The sequence below is a fragment of the Anthonomus grandis genome, chromosome 6 (genome assembly GCF_022605725.1).
Source record: "Anthonomus grandis grandis chromosome 6, icAntGran1.3, whole genome shotgun sequence".
NCBI classification, from domain to species: domain Eukaryota; kingdom Metazoa; phylum Arthropoda; class Insecta; order Coleoptera; family Curculionidae; genus Anthonomus; species Anthonomus grandis.
This window is the reverse complement of record NC_065551.1, coordinates 8,469,663-8,492,795: the sequence shown is the minus strand read 5'-3', so window position 1 is coordinate 8,492,795 and position 23,133 is coordinate 8,469,663. Positions and strand designations below refer to the sequence as shown.

At 31.4% G+C, this 23,133-nt stretch overlaps 1 protein-coding gene and 1 long non-coding RNA gene across 4 annotated transcripts in view; one reads left to right on the top strand and one right to left on the bottom strand.

The window, feature by feature from the left end:
• LOC126737740 (uncharacterized) overlaps positions 1-21,133 on the bottom strand; it is a 90,868-nt gene extending 69,735 nt beyond the window's left edge. For both annotated transcript variants that reach the window (XR_007661094.1, XR_007661093.1), the window contains exon 1: positions 20,986-21,133. This is a non-coding gene — a long non-coding RNA (uncharacterized LOC126737740). The remainder of the gene's footprint in view (positions 1-20,985) is intronic.
• LOC126737739 (pre-mRNA splicing regulator USH1G) lies at positions 15,925-21,292 on the top strand. Of its 2 annotated transcripts, none has more exons than XM_050442753.1 (7): positions 15,925-15,943; positions 18,833-18,976; positions 19,042-19,321; positions 19,802-20,080; positions 20,136-20,443; positions 20,566-20,681; positions 20,821-21,292. In XM_050442753.1, exons 2-7 carry the CDS (start codon positions 18,909-18,911, stop codon positions 21,075-21,077), a joined length of 1,308 nt encoding a protein of 435 aa, XP_050298710.1. In that variant the 5' UTR covers positions 15,925-15,943; positions 18,833-18,908; the 3' UTR covers positions 21,078-21,292. The 2 variants fall into 2 exon arrangements, with proteins under 2 accessions (XP_050298710.1, XP_050298708.1); XM_050442751.1 differs by lacking the exon at positions 15,925-15,943 and adding an exon at positions 15,950-16,210.
• Positions 21,293-23,133: the final 1,841 nt, after the last annotated feature.

Sequence of the window (23,133 nt, the reverse complement as noted above, 5' to 3'; positions counted from 1 at the left end):
AAAGAAAAAAGCAAATATCTAGTTGTTGACTGAGTAGTAAGAACAAGTTTTAATATCAAAAATACTTTTATTAATACTTACATTTCTGTCAAATGTAAAAAAAACCAAATACATAACTCATGATTACTTAAATACTATACTTCGTCACTCACTGTCACTTAAGTCTGATTCAGGTACAACTTCTTCTGTTTGCTTAAATGGAAGGTTTTCAAAAAAAGGTTTATTTTCAATGGAAATTGCGGGAGGTTTAGTGTTAAATAATGACAAAAGATCAATGTATTTTTCCTTAGTTATAGGTATTCTGCTTTTATACAAAGACTTGGGCATTTTTCTATTAATTTGAGATGGTTTTGTTTCCTTTTTGCAGTTTAAACTCCTAAATTCATCATCGAACTTTTCTTTGAATTTTAATATAAAAGGTTCTGATTTAGAAAAGCGCATACAACACATTTTCTGCCAGGCAACTTGCTTTCCACTTTCGTCCTTGGTTCTGAAAATTAAAACTTTATCTGCATGATTTTTCCAATCAAATATTTGTTCGTGTGTAACATCATGAACGATGTAAGGTTTATCACCCTTTCTTCGGGAACATCTAGCTATTGTTTTCCAGTCTTGTGGTAAATAAGTTTTGCCTTCTCTTTTAAATTCTGTTGAAATGGCAGAGTGCATGGAATCGCATTTCATTTCACTATGTCCCGATACTAAGAAGTTGAGTTCAATCGTTTCTAAATGTGCAACATTTTGAAAGGCTGTTAAGCACATGCCAGATACAAATTTGTTTAAATTTTGTCCATCACATCTGTCACTAAAACATTGAACCTGATTTGTAGTTTCTGGCAAAGATTCAAAATATTTATATAAACAGGTCGCAATCTCACAGCTACCTCGTTTGCCTTCAACTTCTGTCCACATAAAGCAATCACCTTGTTTGGAGACAGTATTATAAATGGTAAAGTTAAATACTTTAAATCTTTGCTTATAAAATAAAGCATTATTAGTTGGATCATTTGGCACCAGAAGCACTTGTTGCAAATCAAAATTGCAACTTATGAGTTTTCCGTTTGAATTTTCCGCCAACTGTCTGCTTATATTATTATCGCTTTTAATCGCGCGCTCTATCCTTAGCTGCTATATGAGCCAAATACTCAATTTGCATAGGTGGTTTATCACTTAAAGAAGAATTGTAGGCCATACAAATCCGACACTGATCTTTGCGAGGTCGATAAAAACCAAGGTTATACTCCTCTGAGAACACCTTTCTATAAATGGCAGATCTAGCTGGCGTTTGTTTTTTTTTCATTGCATTCTTTTTTATAAAGAGAGTACATAATTGTTATGTTTAAGTCAGAGGCCAAATATTTACGTTGCGTTTTTGAATGACAATAGTGTGAGCCGACTACTGGAAACTTCTCAATATGACTTTTAACACTATTCATTATTTCAGGAGTCGTGACCTTGTTTTTAAATTTTCCGCGCTTGTCTTCCAAACTTGTGTTTTGTTCAGTTCTCGCTTTCATCGCAATATCCACAACTCCCTTTCTAATTCCTAGCGTATTGATAAACATCGTTTTGCAAACCTGAATCCGCTTAGAATTTTTTGGCAAAAAGAAAAAAATGGTGCTTTGTCGTCTGGACTGTTCTTTGGTATGCCATTTTTTTTTCTGTATGACCGTGAATAAAGTTCCGCTTTCTTTCGTATGATTCTAAGTGATAATATCTCCGAAAAATCGACAATCGTTCATCATAAGAAAAAACTTCACTGCATTGTCTTTTGCAGGTAGCTAAACACGGATCTTTCATTGCTACCCCCGGAACGTGTTTGCCTCTTGATGATATGTATGCCTCTCCACGTTGTTTTTTTAAATTTTACAACATTCCTTTTCCAATTTTGTTCATTTCTTTTCCTTTTTCTCGACCTATCTGTCCAAGGCAACTCTTCCATATCGTGTAATTCAATATTGTTTCTTTATAATGTGCCAACTTGAGAATCCAAATCACTGCTAGAAGAATTTTCAGACTCTGGATTATATTCCGAGTGTTCAGGAGAATATGGCTCAAAGTCTGAATTTAAGTCATATAAATGCTGTTTTGAAGTGCTAGGAACCGGCTCAATATAATTAACATTATTAATATTCAACTGTAAAAATTAGAAATTAATAACACTAGAAAAATTAGATTTTAAAAACTTTTCTCACCGTTTAAACTTTCATTTTCAACAGTAAATTCTTGAAATGCCACAGTAGTATCATCACATGAAGTAAAAAAGGAACTTTCTAAAAAATAAAAGTTATTTATCAGTCTACGTATTTACAAGGCTCTTGCCCAATAATAATACAAAAATATTTTATAAAATAACCTTAAATAACAATTACTTGTAGGTTGTTCTGCTCCTCTCTGTCTCCTCTATCTCCTCCTGTCTCTATATCTGATAAATAATAACTAATCTCATCTAACTAAAAATAATTTTAAAAATACTCCTATAACAATTATTAACAATAAGATTAGGATAGATTTCGCAATAATACCAGAGGAGTTTATTTTAAATTTAAATTTGAGAAAATTATTAATTGGTAAATACCTAACCTATAAATAAGCAGTCTTATTGTTTCCACAATATTTTCTTTATTAATTGCATTTAAATTCACTCACCTTTATTCTCCGTCAACTGGCTACGTGCTAAAGTTAATATGCATTTTTGCTTTTTTTCGCCTTTTTTTCACAAAAATTTTACAAAAACTGGAGGAACATACTTAATAATGTCACACTCGACATTTACTGCAAACATAGGTATCTCGAAAAATATCTGTAAGGGGTAGCGAATAAGTCAAGTTAGCCGGGCGCACAACTAGGTAACTTAAATTAAGCACTTGTTGCCCTACAAACTTTTGTAATCGCAGGTGCACAATTAGATAATTCAAGGAAGCTACTTTAAGCAGCAGGTATTTTTTTTAACTGTGAACATAACTAGTTTTTGTCACTGGATTCCCGTAAATTGGATTGGAGTTGAACTTACCTAGTTGTAGCATTAAAAAAGGTGTAAAAGGTTATAAAGGAAAAAGTAGATAACTCAAAATCGTGAAATTTCGAGTTACCTAGTTGTAGTATTAAGGGGACGATATATTTATAATGAATATGTAATAAATTAAACTCATTTACACCCTATTAGCCTTTTGCCTGTATTGGGCAAAATTTTTGAAAAACTCTTGTACGCTCAACTTATTAAATTATTAAAGGATAATGAGTTATATTCAAAGTTTCAGTCTAGTGTTAAAACCGCAGTACAATAACTACCCCGTTAAATATAGTCGATAGTATTTTGATTAATGTCGTTAATGGTGATTCTTCCACATTAGTTGGTCAGGACTTTACTAAAGCGTTCGATTCGTTGTTCCACAAACTTCTTGATGTCAAATTGCATTATTACTGCTTTGCTGACAGTATTATAAGGCTCATTGAAAAATACCTTAGCGGAAGAAATCAGATTGTTGATAACAATAGAAAACACTCTAAGATATTGGTTTGGTGATAAAGGGAGTACCTCAGGTATCCATATTGAAACCCTTACTTTTTATAATAGGGTAAAGCGAGGAGAGATGGCATAGCAAGAGAGATGGATCATTAGCGATATTTTACAAATCGTGGCAACAATGGCCAATTTGATAAAGTACACATATAATAATCCATAACGTTGCGTTTCATAGAAATAGCCTGGTCCATCTCTCCTATAATGTTAGGAGAGATGGACTAATGTTTTAATGTAATGATACCTGACGAGTACACTCGAAAGAAAAACGTAACAAGCTACTTGGAGCGCTGATGATTTACATCTAGCTATAACTGGGATAATATCCAATGAAATGAGCTTAAATGAAGCAGCTAGGTCTTATAATATACCCAAAACCACATTAAGATGCAGAATAGCTACAAATAACTTAGAGAAAACGGAGCGGCTGGGCCCTGATGGCTCCCTGGGTAAAACTACCGAGGAAAAGCTGTCCAAACATATCAAGAAACTACAAAAACAGGGCTTTGCGCCTAGAAGAACTGAGGTGAGGATAATGGCGTTTAATCTGGCAGAATTACTTAAAATTAGGCATAAATTTAAGGCCCGTAAGAGGTTTAAAAAAATATTGATATCTAACTTCTGATATATTTAACGTCCAAGCAAAGATGGCAGAGTATGGTTGCAGTCATTTCTACCGAAGAAATCCAGACATTATCTTGCGCAAAGCAGAAAACACCTATGTAGCAAGGGCTATAGGATTGTCGAGAGAAACTGTGCGTGAATACTTTGCATTACTGCAGACGGTTCTTACCGAAAATGGATTATTCAATAAACCTGGCCGCATTTTTAATGACGAGACTGGGCTCCAACTCAATACCAGAGCCGAACAAGTGTTTGCAGCAACGGGTTTAAAAAGTGTACCATCCATTAGCCCCGGGGAAAAGGGCGAAACCAACAGCTTGTATAGCTTGACGCAATGCAGAGGGAAGTATTTTCCCCCTTTTTGTATTTTAGAAGAGAAAGAACAAAAGAAATGAATGGGCAGAAGGAATGCCACCAGGATCTGAAATATTCATGTCTGAGAAGTCAGCCTATGTCAACTCAAAAATATTTCTTCAGTGGTTAACACAACATTTTTTTCCGCGAAAGACATTAAGAAAAGCTTTATTTCTGTTGGATCCCCACACTTCCCACACTACAAACATCAATGCCTTAGAATTTGTAACAAAAAATTATATAAAATACTACCCCCGCACTGCACTTATTACCTTCAACCCCTTGATCGAGCCTTTTTTAAGTGTCTCAAAGGATTATTATATTACGAAACATGTTGATGCACAGTAATGGCCCATCCAAAAAAAAAGCTGAAGCGGCTGCAATTTGGTAAAATCCTGGGAGAATCTTGGGGCACAGTCGCTACCGTAAATAACGCAGTATCGGCTTTCAAAGCAACAGGCATATCACCATTTAATCTAGATATTATATACCGGACTATGCGTTTTTACTGCAGCAAATAATAGAGCCCGTTCATCAGAATGCTGGAAACGGAACTGTGGAACAGAATAAGCCAATGCCAGTTTCTCTTTAACCCCAACCAGGATGCTCACAAATTCTCCGCCAAAGGAACGTCCAACAACCAGGATGTTCTGGGATTCACCGCAATACTAACAACACAAAACCAGATCCTCCAGCCGAGTCAGCAATAAAGCCTGGAAAAGCTCTTGACCAGGTGTGTCCTATACCCAAAGTTACGCCAGCTATGTGAAAGGTCCCAGCCAATCTGGGAGTTTTATGTTCACCGGCATACATCAGAAATAGAAAAGAGCTGGAAGAAAGGAAGCGTAAAGTGCCAGAGTCAACCAGAAAGTCAAAGATACCAAAGAAGCCTAAAGGTTGGAAATTCGTGAAAAAACACAGTAGTCTCTTCTTATCTTCTTCGAGTCCGATGACATGATTGTAGATGATTTTTCTAGTCAAGAAGGGTGTTTCAGTGATATGGAAAATGAATGCGTTGGATGCAGCGAAGAATATCGACAAACGAAGAAGGACGACTGGATCAAGTGCGTTCTTTGTTCAAGATGGCTGCACGATAGTTGCACGTCTTATAGCAACGTTTTTCAAAATTGTGTCCTATTTCCAAAATCCTTTCCTATTTTCAGTTTTTAATACCACTAGGATGAGTGTTAAACTGAATAACAAGAATGTCAAAGTTTATGTTTATTTCCTGTATTTTTTTATATGTTTGTATTTTTTTAAATAAAGAGGATATTTTATGTTTTGTTAAACGTGTGCCATCTCTCCTCGCTTTATTCTATATACGATGGATTTAGAAAGATCTGTAAATGGAGGATGACCGAAGTATCTTTAATTACCCATTCACCTATTAACTCCACTGCAAGAAGGGACTACTTCTTCAATTTTAATACAAGTTCGCGGGTGACATTACTATATATATTGACGCTTACTATATATATTATAGTAAGCAAAATGCATCAAGTCATGAAATTATAGTTAATAAGCTAAAAGTTGCTACTGAATGAATATATCTATGATTTCCAAAATTAGCAAAATATATTTTCAGTTTTAACATTAAAAGAAATGAGGTAGATCTTAAATTGTTTTCCAAACTAATTAATTATATGGTATGCTTCATCAACATTTTAAAAGCACCAATGTTGGGTTTAATTCATTTATTCCAAGGGTGTCATGAATGGTAAACAACAGGTTATATTACGAAGCAAAAAGGCGCTATCAGATCTAGAACAAGAAGCAGAAAAATAAAAACTTGTGTCAGTTTTTATGTAACCACCATTTCTTTTGTGTTCTGTAATGTTTCTGATGATAGGGAGTTCTAAGGTATGTGTTGAAGTATTCTGCAATGCTCTTATATTATTCTTTACTGTGGCCAATATAATTTTAATCTATATATTCATTAAATTATTTTTTTTCAATCAACAGACTATCGAAACCCGCAAAAATTTAAAATAAACAAAATTCCTGTTATTTTTTTAAATCCATATTTTTTTATTTTTGTCAAAAATAAATATTGCGTTTTTTTTTAATTTTATCGCCCTGTTTAAAAATCTTAAGCGACATTATAAATTATCGAAACATTGACATAAACACATAAGCTAACCTCTATGTTTTATTTTTAACTATAACAAGTGTATAACAAAATATATATATTAATTTATTAATATCCATTTGCACTGAAAATTTGTTCAGAACGTATGTACGATTTACATCTGTACGAATGCCTCTTATAACTATAAAGAAGTTTAATGTCAACCCAGATAACCAGTCACTAGAGTTAATTTTTTGAATTTTGAAGCACTATTTTAAACTCATCAGCGTCAAAAACCTTCATGCTAATGTTGCAGCTGATACTAATTAATATTCAATAACGATTACTTTTAGAAACTTTATAATCAGTAAATGCAGTATTATTCTCTTTTTAGACCAAATAGCTTCCCGGAAAAGTAATAATAATATTAATAATATGTATTTATTTTTTTACTCAGCAAAGTTCAGATCTCATTAGATAACAATAGGTAACAGTAATATAATAATTCAAAAACTTAACTATGAATAATAATGTTAATTTTATACATAACAATTTTATTTAATATAAGTAAATATTAGATATATAAACTTAATACCTAAATATACAAATAATTATATAATTCATAAGCGTATGTCCTCTTACAGCAGATATAATTAATATATTATTGTCAATCCATTTCACATATTATCTTACCAAATAACAGTAACCTTTTAAACAGTACCATTCTGTGATGGTGTATTTTCAGTATATTCTTATTTTGCGTACTAAATGTACTGGAAATCATGGACCTAAGGATTCGTTTCTCTCTTAGATACTCCGGTATATTGATAAACAAAACTTTTTTGATCCGGCTTGTGAGATGAACCCTTTCCTCTTTGATGCATATTAGTCAGTTTGAACGTGTCAACAACGTCTTGGAATTCCACAAACAAATCTTTTTTTTTTATTTGCCCATATATAAAATTATAAAATATAGTTATAAATCTAATTTAAATTTTGACAAAAAGGATTAATTCTCGATTATAAAAACCGTTAATCTGTTGGTACAGACGAAATAACACTTAAAAATAATTAATTTATATCAAATAAATCAAAAAGAAACAAACAATAATAATAATAATAATAATAATAATAATAATATTAATAAAGAAAATTAATCCAGAACGGGAGAGCGGCAGATGCGGCAGGGGATAAAAGAACCAAGGAGGGTAACGCCCAATATTTAAGACCAGCAAAAACGCAAAATGTCGATGTCGATGTCCACAAGGGGTAAAGACAATTTTAAACTAATGACAATTAATAATGATTTTTTTTGTAAGATTTTTACCCTTATTTGTATTTTTTTTGTCTGACATTAATTAACCTATTCTTTGTTCAACTAGCAACTGTGATTTAATTTTTTTAGAAAATATGTTTAAAGATAGTTGTTTAATGCTGGATGGAATACTATTCCACATTTTAACCCTCGCAAATTTAAAAGAGCGCTGAAATGATACGGTTCTATGGCGTGGCACAACAAAAATATCATTGTTTCGCGTCATGTGTTTATGCTCAAAATCCAAACATTCATCTCGTAAGTTAGCCGGTTGGCCTATTCCTTTATAATACGATAAATAAAGTTAAACATAGATGCTTTCGTCTGTTTGTCATATTTAATACATTTTTGTCATTAAGATATGGCGTTACATGGTTTCTATATGGGATATTATAGGCAAATCGCATACAGGAATTTTGAATTTTTTGAATTGCGTTTTTGGTACTTGAACGTAAAGAGCCACCATATACCACATCACCGTAATCGAATAAAGATAAAACAAAGTAAATATTTTTGTTTTGTGGACAAGTTCCGTTTAAATTTAAAAAGGGTTTTCAGGCGTAAATAGTCTGCTTTAATTTTGTTTTTTACATGGGGTTCAAAAGAGAGAGAATTGTCAAATCTATGTACCCAAATTTTTTGCCTCTGGAACAATTCGAGTGTTATTTATATGAATATTTGTCCGATTTTCAACATTTCGCCTTAAATTATTATTCGAACACATCAAGAGAATTTTAGATTTTTCAGCATTTAATTTGAGGTTGTGATTTTTGCGTAGTTTTCTAGATTCATTAAATCAAACTGAAACTTATGCTGAAATGAATTATTATTCATATCTTCAATAGAAACAGGAATATACAGTTGTGAGTCGTCAGCATACTGCCGTAATGTGGAATGTTTTGCAGTTTTATACATGTCTGCCACGTAGAGTGAAAAAAGTAGGGGTGATAGTATAGAAGGTACGCCTTGATTTGTTTGCCTAAACTCTGAACATTGTTTTTCTAACCGTTGGATTGTCATAACACAACTTTCTTACAATACTTCATTACAAGCTAGATTATTTTTATAGTAATCTATTGCTTCTCTACTTACTGTATCCGGAAGGGCATTAATACTATTAAAAAATTTATCAACGGTTGGATTTAATAGATTAGTTGGTTTGATATTTTGATTTTTATTTCTTGTTAGATGAAGTTTGTCTGCTACTCTCCAAAAATTCTTTCCTTTTTTATCTGACAGTTGATTAAAAAAAGTAATTTTTTTCCAAATGATTGCGTATTTTGTGTAACTTCTTAGTTCTCTATAATACTGCAAATGTGCTGGACATTTAGTTAAATATTTTTTATGCGCACGGTCCCTAAGTTTCATTAAAGTTTTTATATTTTGTGCTATCCAAGGACAAAACGGTTTTTTCTTGATTTTTTTAGTTTTAATAGGTGCATGCCTATTTAGGATTGTCAAAATGTTTCTGTTAAAAAAGTCAACTTTTTCATTAATATCAGTCATGCAGTACATCTCGTGCCAGGGAATAAGTTCCCCATCATTATAAAAATTTTCGATGTTTATTGCGTTATAATCTCGAAGCGCAATATGTTTTCCTATCGCCTTTATATTCTCAAATTTAAAAATCGAAAAAATGATATTATGGTTTGATATGGTATCTGAGATGGGCACTGATAGTGACTTCAAAGAAATCAAACTATCGGTGCTTACGATGTAGTCAATAAGACTTGCGTTTCCAGTTGCCATATTCACTCTCGTTGGCTCTGATATACGTTGAGATAAATTAAAATATTCGAAAATGTGTTTAAGCCTATTTAAATACGCGTGCTCTTTTAAAAAATTAATATTAAAATCGCCTCTCATAATAACATGGTCAAAGTTTAGAGTTAAACCAAGTAAGTCTTCCAGGTTATCTAGGAATCTTGGTATACTACTAGATGGAGGACGATATATAGTAATTAACGCAAACGATGTTTCTCTTATTTCAAAAGTTATTCCTGAAACCTCGAAGCTATCAAATGTTAAAGGTAGTACACTAACGTTTAGAGAGTTTTTTACATAGAGCCCTTCCACCACCACCAAGTTCCTCCCTGTCTTGTCTTATAAATTTATAACCTTACAGATCAAAGCATCTAGTGCTTGCGCTTTTATCAAGCCATGTTTCCGTAATGCAGAAGAAATCAAATGGATATGGAGAAAGATAGCATGAAAACTCGTCAAAACCCGTATTTATGGATCTGATATTCAAATAATTGACAAATTTTCCGAGAAATCTTGTAGGCATACTCCCATACCCTCATCGACATTCGACACCTGCGGACCGTAATAGTTATTAGCCATGATCCAAATACCTTAAATAGGCCCCCATCTCCGGTGCCCACCCCTATCGCATCGCCACCCCCGCAACATCCAAGAATATGGATTGCTAAAATACTCCCAAAAATAAAAATGAAACAAAACGATTAAACTAAAAAACAGAAAAAGAAAAAATATATACCAGTAATAAAATAAACCAAAAATTGTAATATCACCAACCAAAACAAACCAAATTCGCTCATTTCACAAAGGTCTATATCCTGTTATAGAGGCTATAAAATCTTGCACATGGCTTTTGGATTTTTTGAATAGAGTTACTGGTTCTTCAAAGAACAATCAAGTCAGGAAATCAGGAATCCAAATGCTAAGTCACCGAAAGACTCAAAACCAGTGAATCACATAATTTTTTCCTCATGTCTTGTGTTAAAGATATGTCTATTTTTATAAAGACTTTTAAGGAATTTACTATAAGACCGAGGGTTTTTAGAGTGTTCACTGGATTAAACACTGTTTCATTAAATAATATAGTCATGTTATTCATCTCGAACTTTAATTTTCCAATAATTATTACTGATGATTTAGAGGCATTTAACTTAAGACCATGTATAGTTGAGTAGTCATATTCATCTTGAAGAGCTAAATTTTTAACTGATTGTAATGCGTTTTGTAAAAGTTCAGGGAGATGGGAAAATATAAGGAATGACCCTGTACACCAACAATTGAGCTAATGAAGTATAGCACGCAAACAAGTTTTTACAATAAAAGCGACATTTATACTCAATTTAATTAAACTTTTTCAACTTTAATAATAAAAACAGGAGTTGTAAATTTTGAGGTTATCTTCTCTGATGTGCAGTTATTCTAGGATTTTTTGATTAAGAGTTAGCATTAAATATTGATCAACATAAAATTAAAGCTACTTTCTTGTCAGCTTTATTTTACATACCTAAATGAGTTATTGTTCGGTATTAACATTACAATACACATTATATCAATTATAATTAGTCTTTGTTTAAAATTAATTTGTGATCATCTATTTAAGCCAACTTAGATTTTTTTTAAGCGTATATAGTAAAAATTGGTTATAATAAAAATAAGAACAATAGTTTTACTAAACTTTTAGAATAACTTATATTTAATTTTTTTAAATTTGTTCCTTCTGATAAAAAACAATATATCTATATGGAAATCTGGAAATTGAGATGTAAACCTCAATTTTGCATGCTTCATATACAACCCTGTCCTTAGTACATTTGTTATTACAATCGGATACTCAAACGGATCCATTCTTCCTAATTTCGGTACATACATATCCAACACATTGAATTGCTCGCTATTAGCTGACAAACCTTTGCAAATGAAAAATTTCAAAATTTTTATTGTCAAGAACATTTAAAAAAAATTAAGAAAATTTATTTTTTTAACTAAATAAACCATTTGTTTACACAGCAGATTACGTACCCTTTAAAATGATGTATCACACCATAATATATTTGACATATCAGAGGTTGAGGTCGATAAAATATCCATTATTACCACACACTTTTGCTTACTATTTGCTTGTACGCCAACGGAGTTAATTCTTATTGCTACGATAAAATATGCAATTTTATGCTGCATATAATGATTTGTCACACGATGGGGGTTCAAATTTTGCATATCAAAGTGAGTTTAGCCGGAGGTGACAAGGTGATTGACAGAACTTTAATAAATGCAAAATTCAACTTTCCCCTGTATATCTAAATTAACATGTTTTTTTTTTAAGTTATTAAGGGTGCTTTTGAAATGTAAATACTATACATATGTGTCGACCTTTAATAATACTAATATTGCCTAAGAACTATAATATATTATTAAGAAAAGTTAAATAAATTTTTAACTTAAAGGGACTCTATATAAAAACAAATAAAAAACTGAGAAAAGAACTTTTTACAGAACTAGTTATAGTAAATTGTAGTAAATGTCATAATAGGTATTTATAAAATATTATAAAATAATAAGGCAAAAAAAGTAAAGCAAACGAAGTCTTTTCCCAACCGCTGTCTGAATCCGCCGTTATTTATTAAAAGTCCTTTGTTCATGAACCAGTGTATAGAAAAAGAAGTTCTGTAACGTCATTCGTGTTTGCGCTGGTACCGTCTATGGGACATGGGTACCGTTCCGAGTCGCTGAACTACGGAACTTGACACCACCGGTCTCGGTATATTCACAAGAATAGGGACACTGTTGCCACATAAAAGCTTATTTCTTTGGGAAGGTACTTACTATATTATTTTGTTAGTCAGTTAGTGGTTTTAATATTTCATTTACGCTACGCTTTTCAATAGTCGGTTTTCCTTAAAATTAACTATGAAAACATTTAGGGACTTTCAGATATCTTAAAGAATGACTTTTCACATCACATTTTATTTGAATATGTTTTTAGTCCTATGATTTAATTTTCAGCTTTTAAAATCGATTATTAAGTAAAAAATGATTCTTGAAAAATGAATATTTGTAATATTTTATAATAGAATTGACAATAAAATAAAGTTCATAATTTTGTAAAGTGACTTAAAAAAATTAACTTTGAGACTTTTCAATCCTAATAAATATGAATAGAAATGTTTTAAATGAGTAAATTAGGTTAAAAACTTTTTTTTTATTGTAAAGATGCTGTGAAGAAAACATGGAATTAAATTAAACAGAAGATCGTTACGGTGGGTCAGGACAATTAAAGGTTGAACACAAATCAAAATAACCTTGGATGACGAACGAAATAATAAATCTCATGGATAAGAGGCGTGAAAACAAAAATAATGCTGGTGTTATGACACATTTTAAAAATCTTACAGTAATAAAAGATAGAGGCGGTAATCTGATCTTTGACTTAGAACAACAGCTGGTTCGTTAGTTAGTAGTCAGAATACGCAAAAGAACTTTTCCATGATAATCGTCCAGAGCGTATGCCAAATTATTCTGAAGATGTTAGAATAAATTTTACGCAAGGAGATTATTAATAATTAATATTATACCAGAAGATTGGTTGTAACGACATTTGTAACGATCCCCCAAAAACCCAACGCAAAAAAGTGCTTTGGCGATCGGATAATTGCACTTATCAGAATTCCTCTATAATTATGGTCATAACCAAACGAGAAAATATCCAAGTTAACTGTGTCTTAACTGTAAATGTAACCTTATCATAGACAATACACCTATAGAAAAAGTAAAGAAATATAAATATCTCGGTAGCTGGAAACGGAAACGTTGGATCAGTCAATTAAAATAAGATCCCGAATAGAGATTGCAAGAGTAGCATTCGTCAAATTACAAAATTTTCTATGCAGCAAGAATAGCAATTTCAAACTTAGAATACGAATGTTAAGGCACTAGGTATTTTCGACTCTCCTTTTTGGAGCTGAGGCTTGGACTCTTAAGCAGGCCGAAATGGATAAACTTAATGCCTTTAAAAGGTGGTTCTATCGTCGCATATAAAAAATATCCTGAAAAGATAAAGTCATAAAGTAAAGTAGTTAAGATGCTTAAAAGAAGACAATTTAAGTACTTTAGACTTGTTATAAGGGGACCTAAATATGCGTTACTACAAAACCTAATGCAAGGGAAAAAAGGGAAAAAACCAGAGAAGAAAAACAACATCTTGGCTCAGAAATTTAAGAGATTGGTTTGGACTAACATCAAACAAACTATTCAGAGCAGCTATCAGTAAAATAAGAATTGCTCTGATAATATCCAACCTCCGACGAAGACGAAACTTGAATAGAGAGAGCTAGAGAGAGGCAAAAAGGAATTTTTAAAGATGCAACTAAGGAAAAAAAGTATTGACAAAAAAGAAATAAAAATAATATTTTCAAGACGACTATGAAATGGCTGACTTCTGTAATAATTATTTCGTTGTTGGTATTGAAACGGCAAAGAACATTACGCCGCTTGCTTGTAGCTTATGGCTTACAGAGCAAAAGCAGCCAACCTATGTTCTTGACTTCAGTCATTCTTCAGTCAGTGACAGTTCTTCGGGCTTTGACGAAATATCTTATCCACTTGAAACTCTTAAAACCACTTCTTTGTATAATAAATAAAATTCATGAAAAAGGAAAGTACTGAAACTGGCAGTGGTAATTACATATAATGTTTTTAGGTCCTGTTTTTTGAATAGGGGTAATTTATAAAAAACAGGACCTAAAAATATTATTTGTAATTACCCCCCAATAATTTTAACGTTCTGCAAAATTTTCTGAAAAAAGTCTAAAAGACAGGCTATTGAACTTTTTTAATCTAATAATATTTTAGCAATAAAACAAAATATGAGCTTTTACCAAGGTGTAGCACTGTGGATGCCTTATATAAACTTATTTCCGAAATCACTAATCAACTAAACACGAGCAGAAAATGTCTTGGTGCCTTGATTGATTTGGCTGGAGCATTTGTCACTCTGTCACATAAATACTTTTTGGTGTTTTAGAACATTATGGGGAACTTATGTCACTTATGAACATTTATTTTCAAAACAGACGTCAAGTTGTTAAGGTTAATAGTATTTTAAGTAAAGAAAAATTTGTTTAAATAGGGGTCAGTACTACAAAGGACACTTGGCCGTATTCTGGTTTTAGTTTATTTAAACTCTCTCGTTAAAGTTGAAACTGACAACAGCGTAATAAAAAATTGGAATCAGATAAAGTAATATGCTGTAGAGAGTTTAAATAGGGTACAAAATTGGTTGAATGTGCATCATAACAAGAACTCACCTAGAGTTAATTTAAACATTCCAATTAAGTTTAAATTCTTTATTTATCTAATTCCAAAGACCTATAATTTTTTAACTCGAAATTAAACAAATAAAAAAAGGTTAAGATTAATAAGCTTTGTAACTAAAAAAAATAATTTAGTTTTCTCCGAAATACCCGGTAGATGGTGAAACTGCAGCATATTTTTCTGTAGCGTCCTTTAAATTTTACTACTAAATTTAATAAGAGTGCTACTGAGATATTTACTTTCTTATTAGTAAATATTTAATATAGTTTTACTTATATGAAAATACCACTCAAATGTTAAAGTATACTCTAAATAGATATTCTGACAATAACGAGGTGGAATATTGCGAGACTTTTTATTTCGATAATGTAAGTTTGAAGGGTCTAGAAAATATTCCTGAGATGATCTCCTTAGTTATTCCTATAAGAATTATAAATATTATTAGATGTAAAATCGCCTTTGCATTATAGTTTAGCTACAATTGGAATTTACCCAAAAACTAAAAACTATAAATAAGATATATAAAAACCAATTCTTCACACTTCTGTTCAAATCAAAATAAATGATAAGGAATTTATAATTTATCTCTTTGTCATAGCAAACAAAGAAGTCACCTTTTGGCATAAATATAGTAAAAGCCGCATGTAATAGGTTTTTGAAATGGCCATCATTGCGGCGAACCATTTCTACCTATAGCAACCACTTTTTCACTTAATTACATGATAAATGTACTAATTCTTTTACAATCTATCTTTTAAATCTTTAAATCTTTTAAATGTGCTATTTAAAAATTCCCTTTTGATTACCATATGATAAATATTTTAGACAATTAATATATTAAAATGAGTCATTTATATCAGTTGTGCTAATAATTATATTAGTGCGCTATCACAATTTACTCCTTTTAGCTTTATGATATGAATGGGCAACACTGTTCGACAAGAACGACTTAATTGTTTTAGCAGATGATATAGGCCGCGAACGCCAGGTGAGCAAAATACACACACACAACTCTTCAGCGTTAAAAATGTTAGTGTAATAGTCAAAGAACCGGAACAGTTCATATAGTAGTTTGTTGTTGGTTGGTAATTTAGTGTTAAAATGGATAATAAAAGTGTGACAGCCTCGAAGTGAAATGCTTTATACAAAATTTGCTGTGTTATAAAAGTTGATCGTGTTATATTAAATATGATATTCTAGGTAAAAATCTATTAATCTATATAGGAAAAATGTCAACGCTGGATAGGTTTCACAAGTAAGAATTGTTTTTGTATAATAATAAAAAGTAGGTTATTATTAACATTAAGGAAATTAATTTAACTTTTATTAATTGTTCTTGATTAGACCATTTTTAGCAATTATTTAATTCTGCGGTTTTCTTGCTTTGAATTTAAATTATTAGCATTATTTTTATTTTCGATAAAACGATTTCGAAAAAATGATGCTTTATTAGCGAAATATGTCACCTGATTAATTAAAAAGACATTTTGAGACTGAGACTTGGAGTTTTCATTTTTTCTCTACTTATGAGTGAGATGAAATCAATTAAAAATTTTAAATGAGAATGGGGTCGAGAATTTTTTTATTTTAGTATTCATTTCATTCTGATTATAACGCGTCATATTTCTGATAAAATGTATAAATCCATAATCATCCTTCTTGCTATACCTCATCAAAATATTTCAATTATTAATTATTTAGAATCGCAAGCACTCGACTATTTGCTGCAAACTCGACAAAAATTAAAAAGAGGTGTACAAGGCTTTCCCAATAGTTAAAGTTTTAAATTTTTTATCTAATAAAACAAAATTAAACTCCTCTTCTAACTCTTAAGGTAATATAACAAAAATGAATTTTTGCATTAATCTACATGAATTAATGGTAATTCTCCTCTAAAAATTGGTACTTATTAACGTGTTTTTTGCAACGGCCAAAATCATAGCAAAAATTATAAATTAAATACATTGTTTATGAACGGTTTCTCATTTATACTTACATTAACATCAAATATTACAAAAAAAGTAGTTTAAAAAACATTAACATCAGTCAACATAACAAACACTGATCACATGATTTCTTCTTGATCTTTGAAGTGGATTTGAACATATAATGGAAAAAGCTCAGGGCTTTAACCATTTTAAAAACAGTACAAACATGAACGACACAATATCTTTAAAAAATGGTTAAACAGGATCAATAACTTAAACAAACCGTTAGATTAATTGAAAAGAAGCTCTTCTTATCTATCTCATTGCTAAGATTTAACAATGAATAATGCACGGCTGCCAACAAGTGCTGAAATTATTCATAATGTGAGCAAACATAATAATAATCTTAGTGGGGCTTTATGCTTGCATATAGAGAAATGTGTACCTTTTCAATACATATTTGATTATCGTAAATGATACTTGTGAGTTTTTTCATCGCTAAATTTTATTTCATATTTTGCATGTCTAGTATAGTCTGAGTCTATTTTGATTTATCAATTTACAATAAAGTAAACTTGGATAGAAAATTTTGAATGCACAACTCTATATATTTTTACTGATATATCACAGCTCCTAGGATTTTCTTAATTTAATTTAATTTGAGTTAAGATTCTGGCTTTGATATTCCTGTTTACAAATTCTCGAGTTTGCTAGTATCAAAGTGCTCAAATATTCTACATATTTAATATTGCCAGAGCATGAGTGTTTATCTATTTTAGATTGTTAGAGGTCAGCAAATATCAATATGAATCATTAAAAATTGTAATTATTTATGAAAATCTAGGTGATCCAGCGATGATGAGCGTGAGATTGTGGTACTGGTAATAGTGCACCAGATCTACCAGGTCAAGTTACGTACTAAGATAAGTGTACCATTTTGGCATCTATAGATAGATCTGCTACGGTCTGCTACGGTAGTCAAGCCTAACATCATAAATTTGACAGTGAAATCAGTGGGACGCTATTAATCATCTGAAGAAGCTCCAAGCTCGTTTTCTTACTACGTGCAATAAAATGAAAAAATCAAAAAATCTCCTATAACAGGATGCTTATAAAATATTAAAAATTGTGAAAAAATGATGAAATCAATGATATTTTTCATAAGCCTTCTGAATTTTATTCCTACGTTGAGCATAATCTCAGATTTTCGTAATTTCAGTATTCTTACAATCTATCTACATCAATTAGTTCCTGAAGAGCCACGTGTATCAAAAATGTATATCCCTTAATGTTTTTTGCACTAATAAAAAAACACCCTGTATATGTATTTCTTTGGCATAATTCAATACATAAGAGCTTTCAAACATGGACTTCAGTCTTTTCGGAATTAAAGGAGAGGCTCTACTCCGCGGTTCTCCTACGTTTGCAAACGATGCAAACACATGCAGCAATCTGCATATATCATTTGGTAGCATTTTATAATTTATGGGAAGGTGTATTCATTGCAGCTAGAGCAATGTCAGTAGATGTGTTTTCATTAACCTGCAAGCTGCCGGTTAAGGCTTATAAAACTAAAAAATTAACCGTAATTTAATTTAAAATTTTGGTATTGTTGTATTGACTTTTTAGTAAACGTCTAAAAGACTGCCACTGTTAGGTTCCTAAATACTAGATATATAAGCTTTTATTTATATTTTTCGTTTAAATTTAATATCAACTATAATTAGAAGGTAACCTCTTATATTTGAATAACTTTTAAGATTCTTTTAGATCTATTTTACTGTGTAGTGGAATTTTAACATCAATATTAATCAATCACATTTTAGGTTAATTTTTGTGATATACTTACAGCATTTGAAAAATTTGATTTAAATGCTAGTAAATACCATTTCATTATACACTTATTATTAATGTATTTAGAGTATTAAGAGATTATTTTTATTGTTTAGAGCTGCAAAAGATGGCATTTTAGAAGTCTTAAAGGAGGCATCCAGTAAAGACTGTAATGGTCGAGATGAACAGGGAATGACACCAACTCTATACGCAGCTTTCTATGGAAATCTAGAAGTGCTGAGACTTCTTTGTGGTCGAGGGTGAGTTTTGCTTAATTGCACTTTTATTATATTAGATTATATATTATATCCTAAACTTATTTTAGTGGCGATCCTGACAAATCAGATTTATTTGGGAACACTGCGCTACATTTGGCTGCAGCGCAAGGTCATATGCACATCGTTACATTTCTAGTAAATTTCGGTACCAATATTTACAATACTGATATAGATGGAAGAACTGCGCAGGAATTAGCAGGAATTAACAATCGAGATGATGTTTTAAGGTTCCTAGATGGGGTTACAGCTAAAATCGAGGCAAGCGATAAAAAGAAAGTTAAAGCAATGAAGGAAAAAGCAAAGGAGAATGCTAAGAAAAGAATTAAGGTATATACCCGGTAATATTGGTAATATAGTTATTTACATAATTACCGGCCTGGCCAATTTTTTTCTTGGCTGCCAAAATACTCATGCATTAAGACGCATTATATATTACACTAACTTAACTTAACTAACTACTTAAAAAAAATCAAAATACAATCCATTAAATAATTTACAAACAGCAATGCTTTGTACGTCCACATTTAATTTAGGTCGGACTGTAGTTAGTAGAGGGTGAGTAGGAGAAACGTATTATTATCTTTTTAATTTGTAAAATAGACTTATTCATGAACTCTACAATCTCGACTCTACTATTCATGGACTTATAAGACCTTCGTTGGCCAGGCCGGTATTTCATATACAATTTCATAATCTGATTATTACTCTTTAATCTGTTCAGACATTTAACACAACCAATTTAATATTATATTTTAAAAGGTCTATAGCACCTCAGGTTATTAAATAATTAATGTCTTATTTTTTTAGAACTACAATAAGCAAAAAGCTAAAACAGAATATTTTCATGACAAATTAGAACGCCGTCAAAGCAAACCATCCATGATTAATACTATAAAAGCGAGAATAAAAAGTGGCTCCATGTCCAATCTAGCAAACTTGCCAAGTGAACGAAAAACCAACACATTTAGCAATCTAGTAATGGGAGGCACCATTAAAGCTTCAAAAAATATTGGAACTGTACAAAGAAAAATTCTAGCAAATAAGAATAATAGAATGGGAGGACAGAATGACGACAACGATTTTAAGGTAAACTAATAGGTAGCATTCGGTTAACAAAACATGCTTACTTCAAATGTTTTAGGTCTCAGTAACTGAAAATGGAAAATCGTCATTCTCCAAGCTAACAGGAATCAAAAGAGATTCTGAAATAATGTATGGTGCTTCTGTACAGCGATCAATTTACGACTCCCATCAAAGAGGAAGACTAGAGGGTCTTTTTAATGAAGCTGAACAAATTGGTTCAAATGCACCTCCTCCCCCAACTAACGGAATGATCAGAAGTGTGTCACAGCCTGATTTTTTAGTAGAACTTGAGAAAAATGGTGATAAACCCTTACATGATATAGGAGGTATATTTGTGAGGCCTGGAATGGGTAGCATAGTGAGTAGGTAAGTAAAATATGTATATTAGCATTTAATGAATAATAAATTAATAATTAGGGGTTTTTATTGAAAATCCGAATTAACTATTTAGGTCAATAGATATTACGGTTTGTTAAAAAATATTGTAGGAAGACTATGAATTCCTTTGGGGCATTTTACCAACACCCTAACAAGCCCGAAGAGAGTTCAATTGGATCTGGAGAAAGTTATACACAAAGAATAATAACTGATGATGAGTTATCAGGTAAAAAAATAATATATTTTTTTGTATTTTAGAGAATACGTGAGTATTATTTCCAAGACACCTTTTATACTCGAACTCTAATTTTATAGCTTAAATTATATTTTCAGATAAAAATAAGGTTTTGCTAATGAATTTTCAGATGGTGAATATGAAGAAGACCAAGATGACAACCCAAATGCCCCTCTCCAAAGGTTTCTTACAGCATTTGGACTCCAAGACTACCTGCATAGGTTTGAAGAACAGAAAATTGACCTCGAAACATTGCTAATACTTACAGAAAATGATTTAAAAAGTCTTAACTTACCACTTGGACCTTATAGGAAGCTTGCCAATGCCATTAACGAGAGAAAAAGCGCTCTGGAGAATCCTGGGGAAGTTACTGATAGCGCTTTGTGATTTTTGTGACTATTGATTTTCCGATATTAAACTTATTATTTATGACAAAAAAAAAAGTTATATTTATGATAGGATGACATTAAAATCAATTGTACGAATGTCAAATTGGATGTGAGTTTTTTGTTTACTTAATAGGTTTTTAATTAGTCTAACTTCTGTGCTTTTTATTTAGTGTGTTTATATTTTTGCTCAGTAAAATTAAAATGTGCATCAAACGCTGTTTTATTTATTTTATAATTTTTATAAAAAACAAATGGAAAACTATATTTTATCCTGGATTGAAAGAAGCTAAAATAGAGATAAGTAGATCTATTATCGCCTTCTGTAAATTGATAATTAGCTCATATAAATCACATAGAAAATATTATATTAAATAGTGTAACGTATAACACTTACATCTTCTACCGCTTTTTACTTGACTTTTAGCACTCGGTGCTAAATGGCACCGAGTGCTAAAAGTCATTTATCCAACAAAATTTATCCGACAGGAGACCTACTGACCGGCAAATATTATATTTTGTTTTTGGCACTATAATAAACATATATTTTACACTAGACTAAATAAATGTCAGGGCAGAAAAAATTTTGTTTCACACCATCCAGAGCAGGCATATTATCCTACTTTTACAAGTAGTAGACGCTGCCTACTACAAAACCAATATTCTTGGTCCAAACAGTAATGTCTTTTAAAAAACACTTGTCCCATATAGCAAATCTTACTTTGGTTGCAGGGATATTTTTTCAATGGATTGGCCTATATTGAGTCTATTGAGCATATTTATTGTACTCAGTGTAAGAAACCTTCGTGTCGCTCAATATTTTCGATCAGCCTTTTGAAAAATAATCCTGTTGTTGATTCGATGATTGAGGCAGTCTACACTGTCAGTCTTTTCTTTTCATTTTCCATTGACTTTGAATCTGGTATTCCAAATCTCTATATTAAAATTTAACAATGTGATCAATGTATTTCACTTTTAAGTTATTGGTTGGGAATGTTAGGATAGCAATATCAATGAAAGTTATTTTTCTAAAAACATTATTTATAAGAATTAAGTCAGGTGTATTATTATTTACCCATTGATCTTTAGGTACAGTCCGGTCCGAGTACTTTTTGTGCTATATTTGAAGTGAATATGGTACCTAATCTGTAAACAAAAGGAATAGTTTTCTTGGTAACAATTGATAAAGTATACGTGCTAATTAATCGTGTCGCTTTTTATATTGTGTTTTGATGCAAATGTCTGACCTCCTGTAATATGCTATATAGACTCTGATTTTTTACATCCATACCTACATCTGTCAGACTGTATTAATTGGTCAACAAATTTCAGATAGTTCCTCCACTTTTGGTCTTCGTATAGCTATAAAATCGTTCAGTTTTATAGCTGCCTCAAGGTCAACCACATTGCACATTCGACTTACTAGGAGGTTTCCCAATACGACGTTTTAACCTGTTCTGTTCGATACTATGACAGGTTTGAAGCTGGAGCTCCCGAAGTTTAAGTTGTCCACATTACATACTGCTCGATGTATTTCGGATGTTTCAGTCTTCCTAATCAAGAATGATTGCAAGTTAGAAATTCGCTGAACAGTTTTTTGTCTTTATCTGCCATTTCTCTTCCCCAAAAAAGTTTAGCGGCAATGCAGTTTGCTCAATGGCTTTCTTTGCATTGTGGTTTTCCGCAGGAAATTCAGAAAATTTTAGGAGCTGCCTCAGTTTAACCCCAGAGTGCCTGACTCTGGGGAACTGATAAGAAAACTAGTACAAAGATTTTCTACCTGATTACTAAAAAGGCGTCACATCAGAAGCCAACCTATAAGACCTTGAACACAATGAATAAAGTCTATTTTGCCTTCGTTAATTTTAAAATTAATAAAACAGTACTATTTTGTAGAATTTAAAAAATTTAAATGTTATCATAATAAAATAAAATAAAGTAAAGTAAAGTAATTTATTAATGTCAAGATACAAAGTATTGACACAAGTCAATTATGTATAACTATATGTATAATATATATATATAAATATATATAACACCCAAACTATATAATAGTA

What these genes read in the sequence shown, in the direction of transcription:
- LOC126737739 (XM_050442751.1), top strand. Translation starts at nt 16,185, where the DNA reads ATGTCAACGCTGGATAGGTTTCACAA. An exon ending in ATGCTAAGAAAAGAATTAAG is followed by an intron (nt 19,322 to 19,801) that starts GTATATACCCGG and finishes TTATTTTTTTAG; the next exon opens with AACTACAATAAGCAAAAAGC. An exon ending in ATGGGTAGCATAGTGAGTAG is followed by an intron (nt 20,444 to 20,565) that starts GTAAGTAAAATA and finishes AAAATATTGTAG; the next exon opens with GAAGACTATGAATTCCTTTG.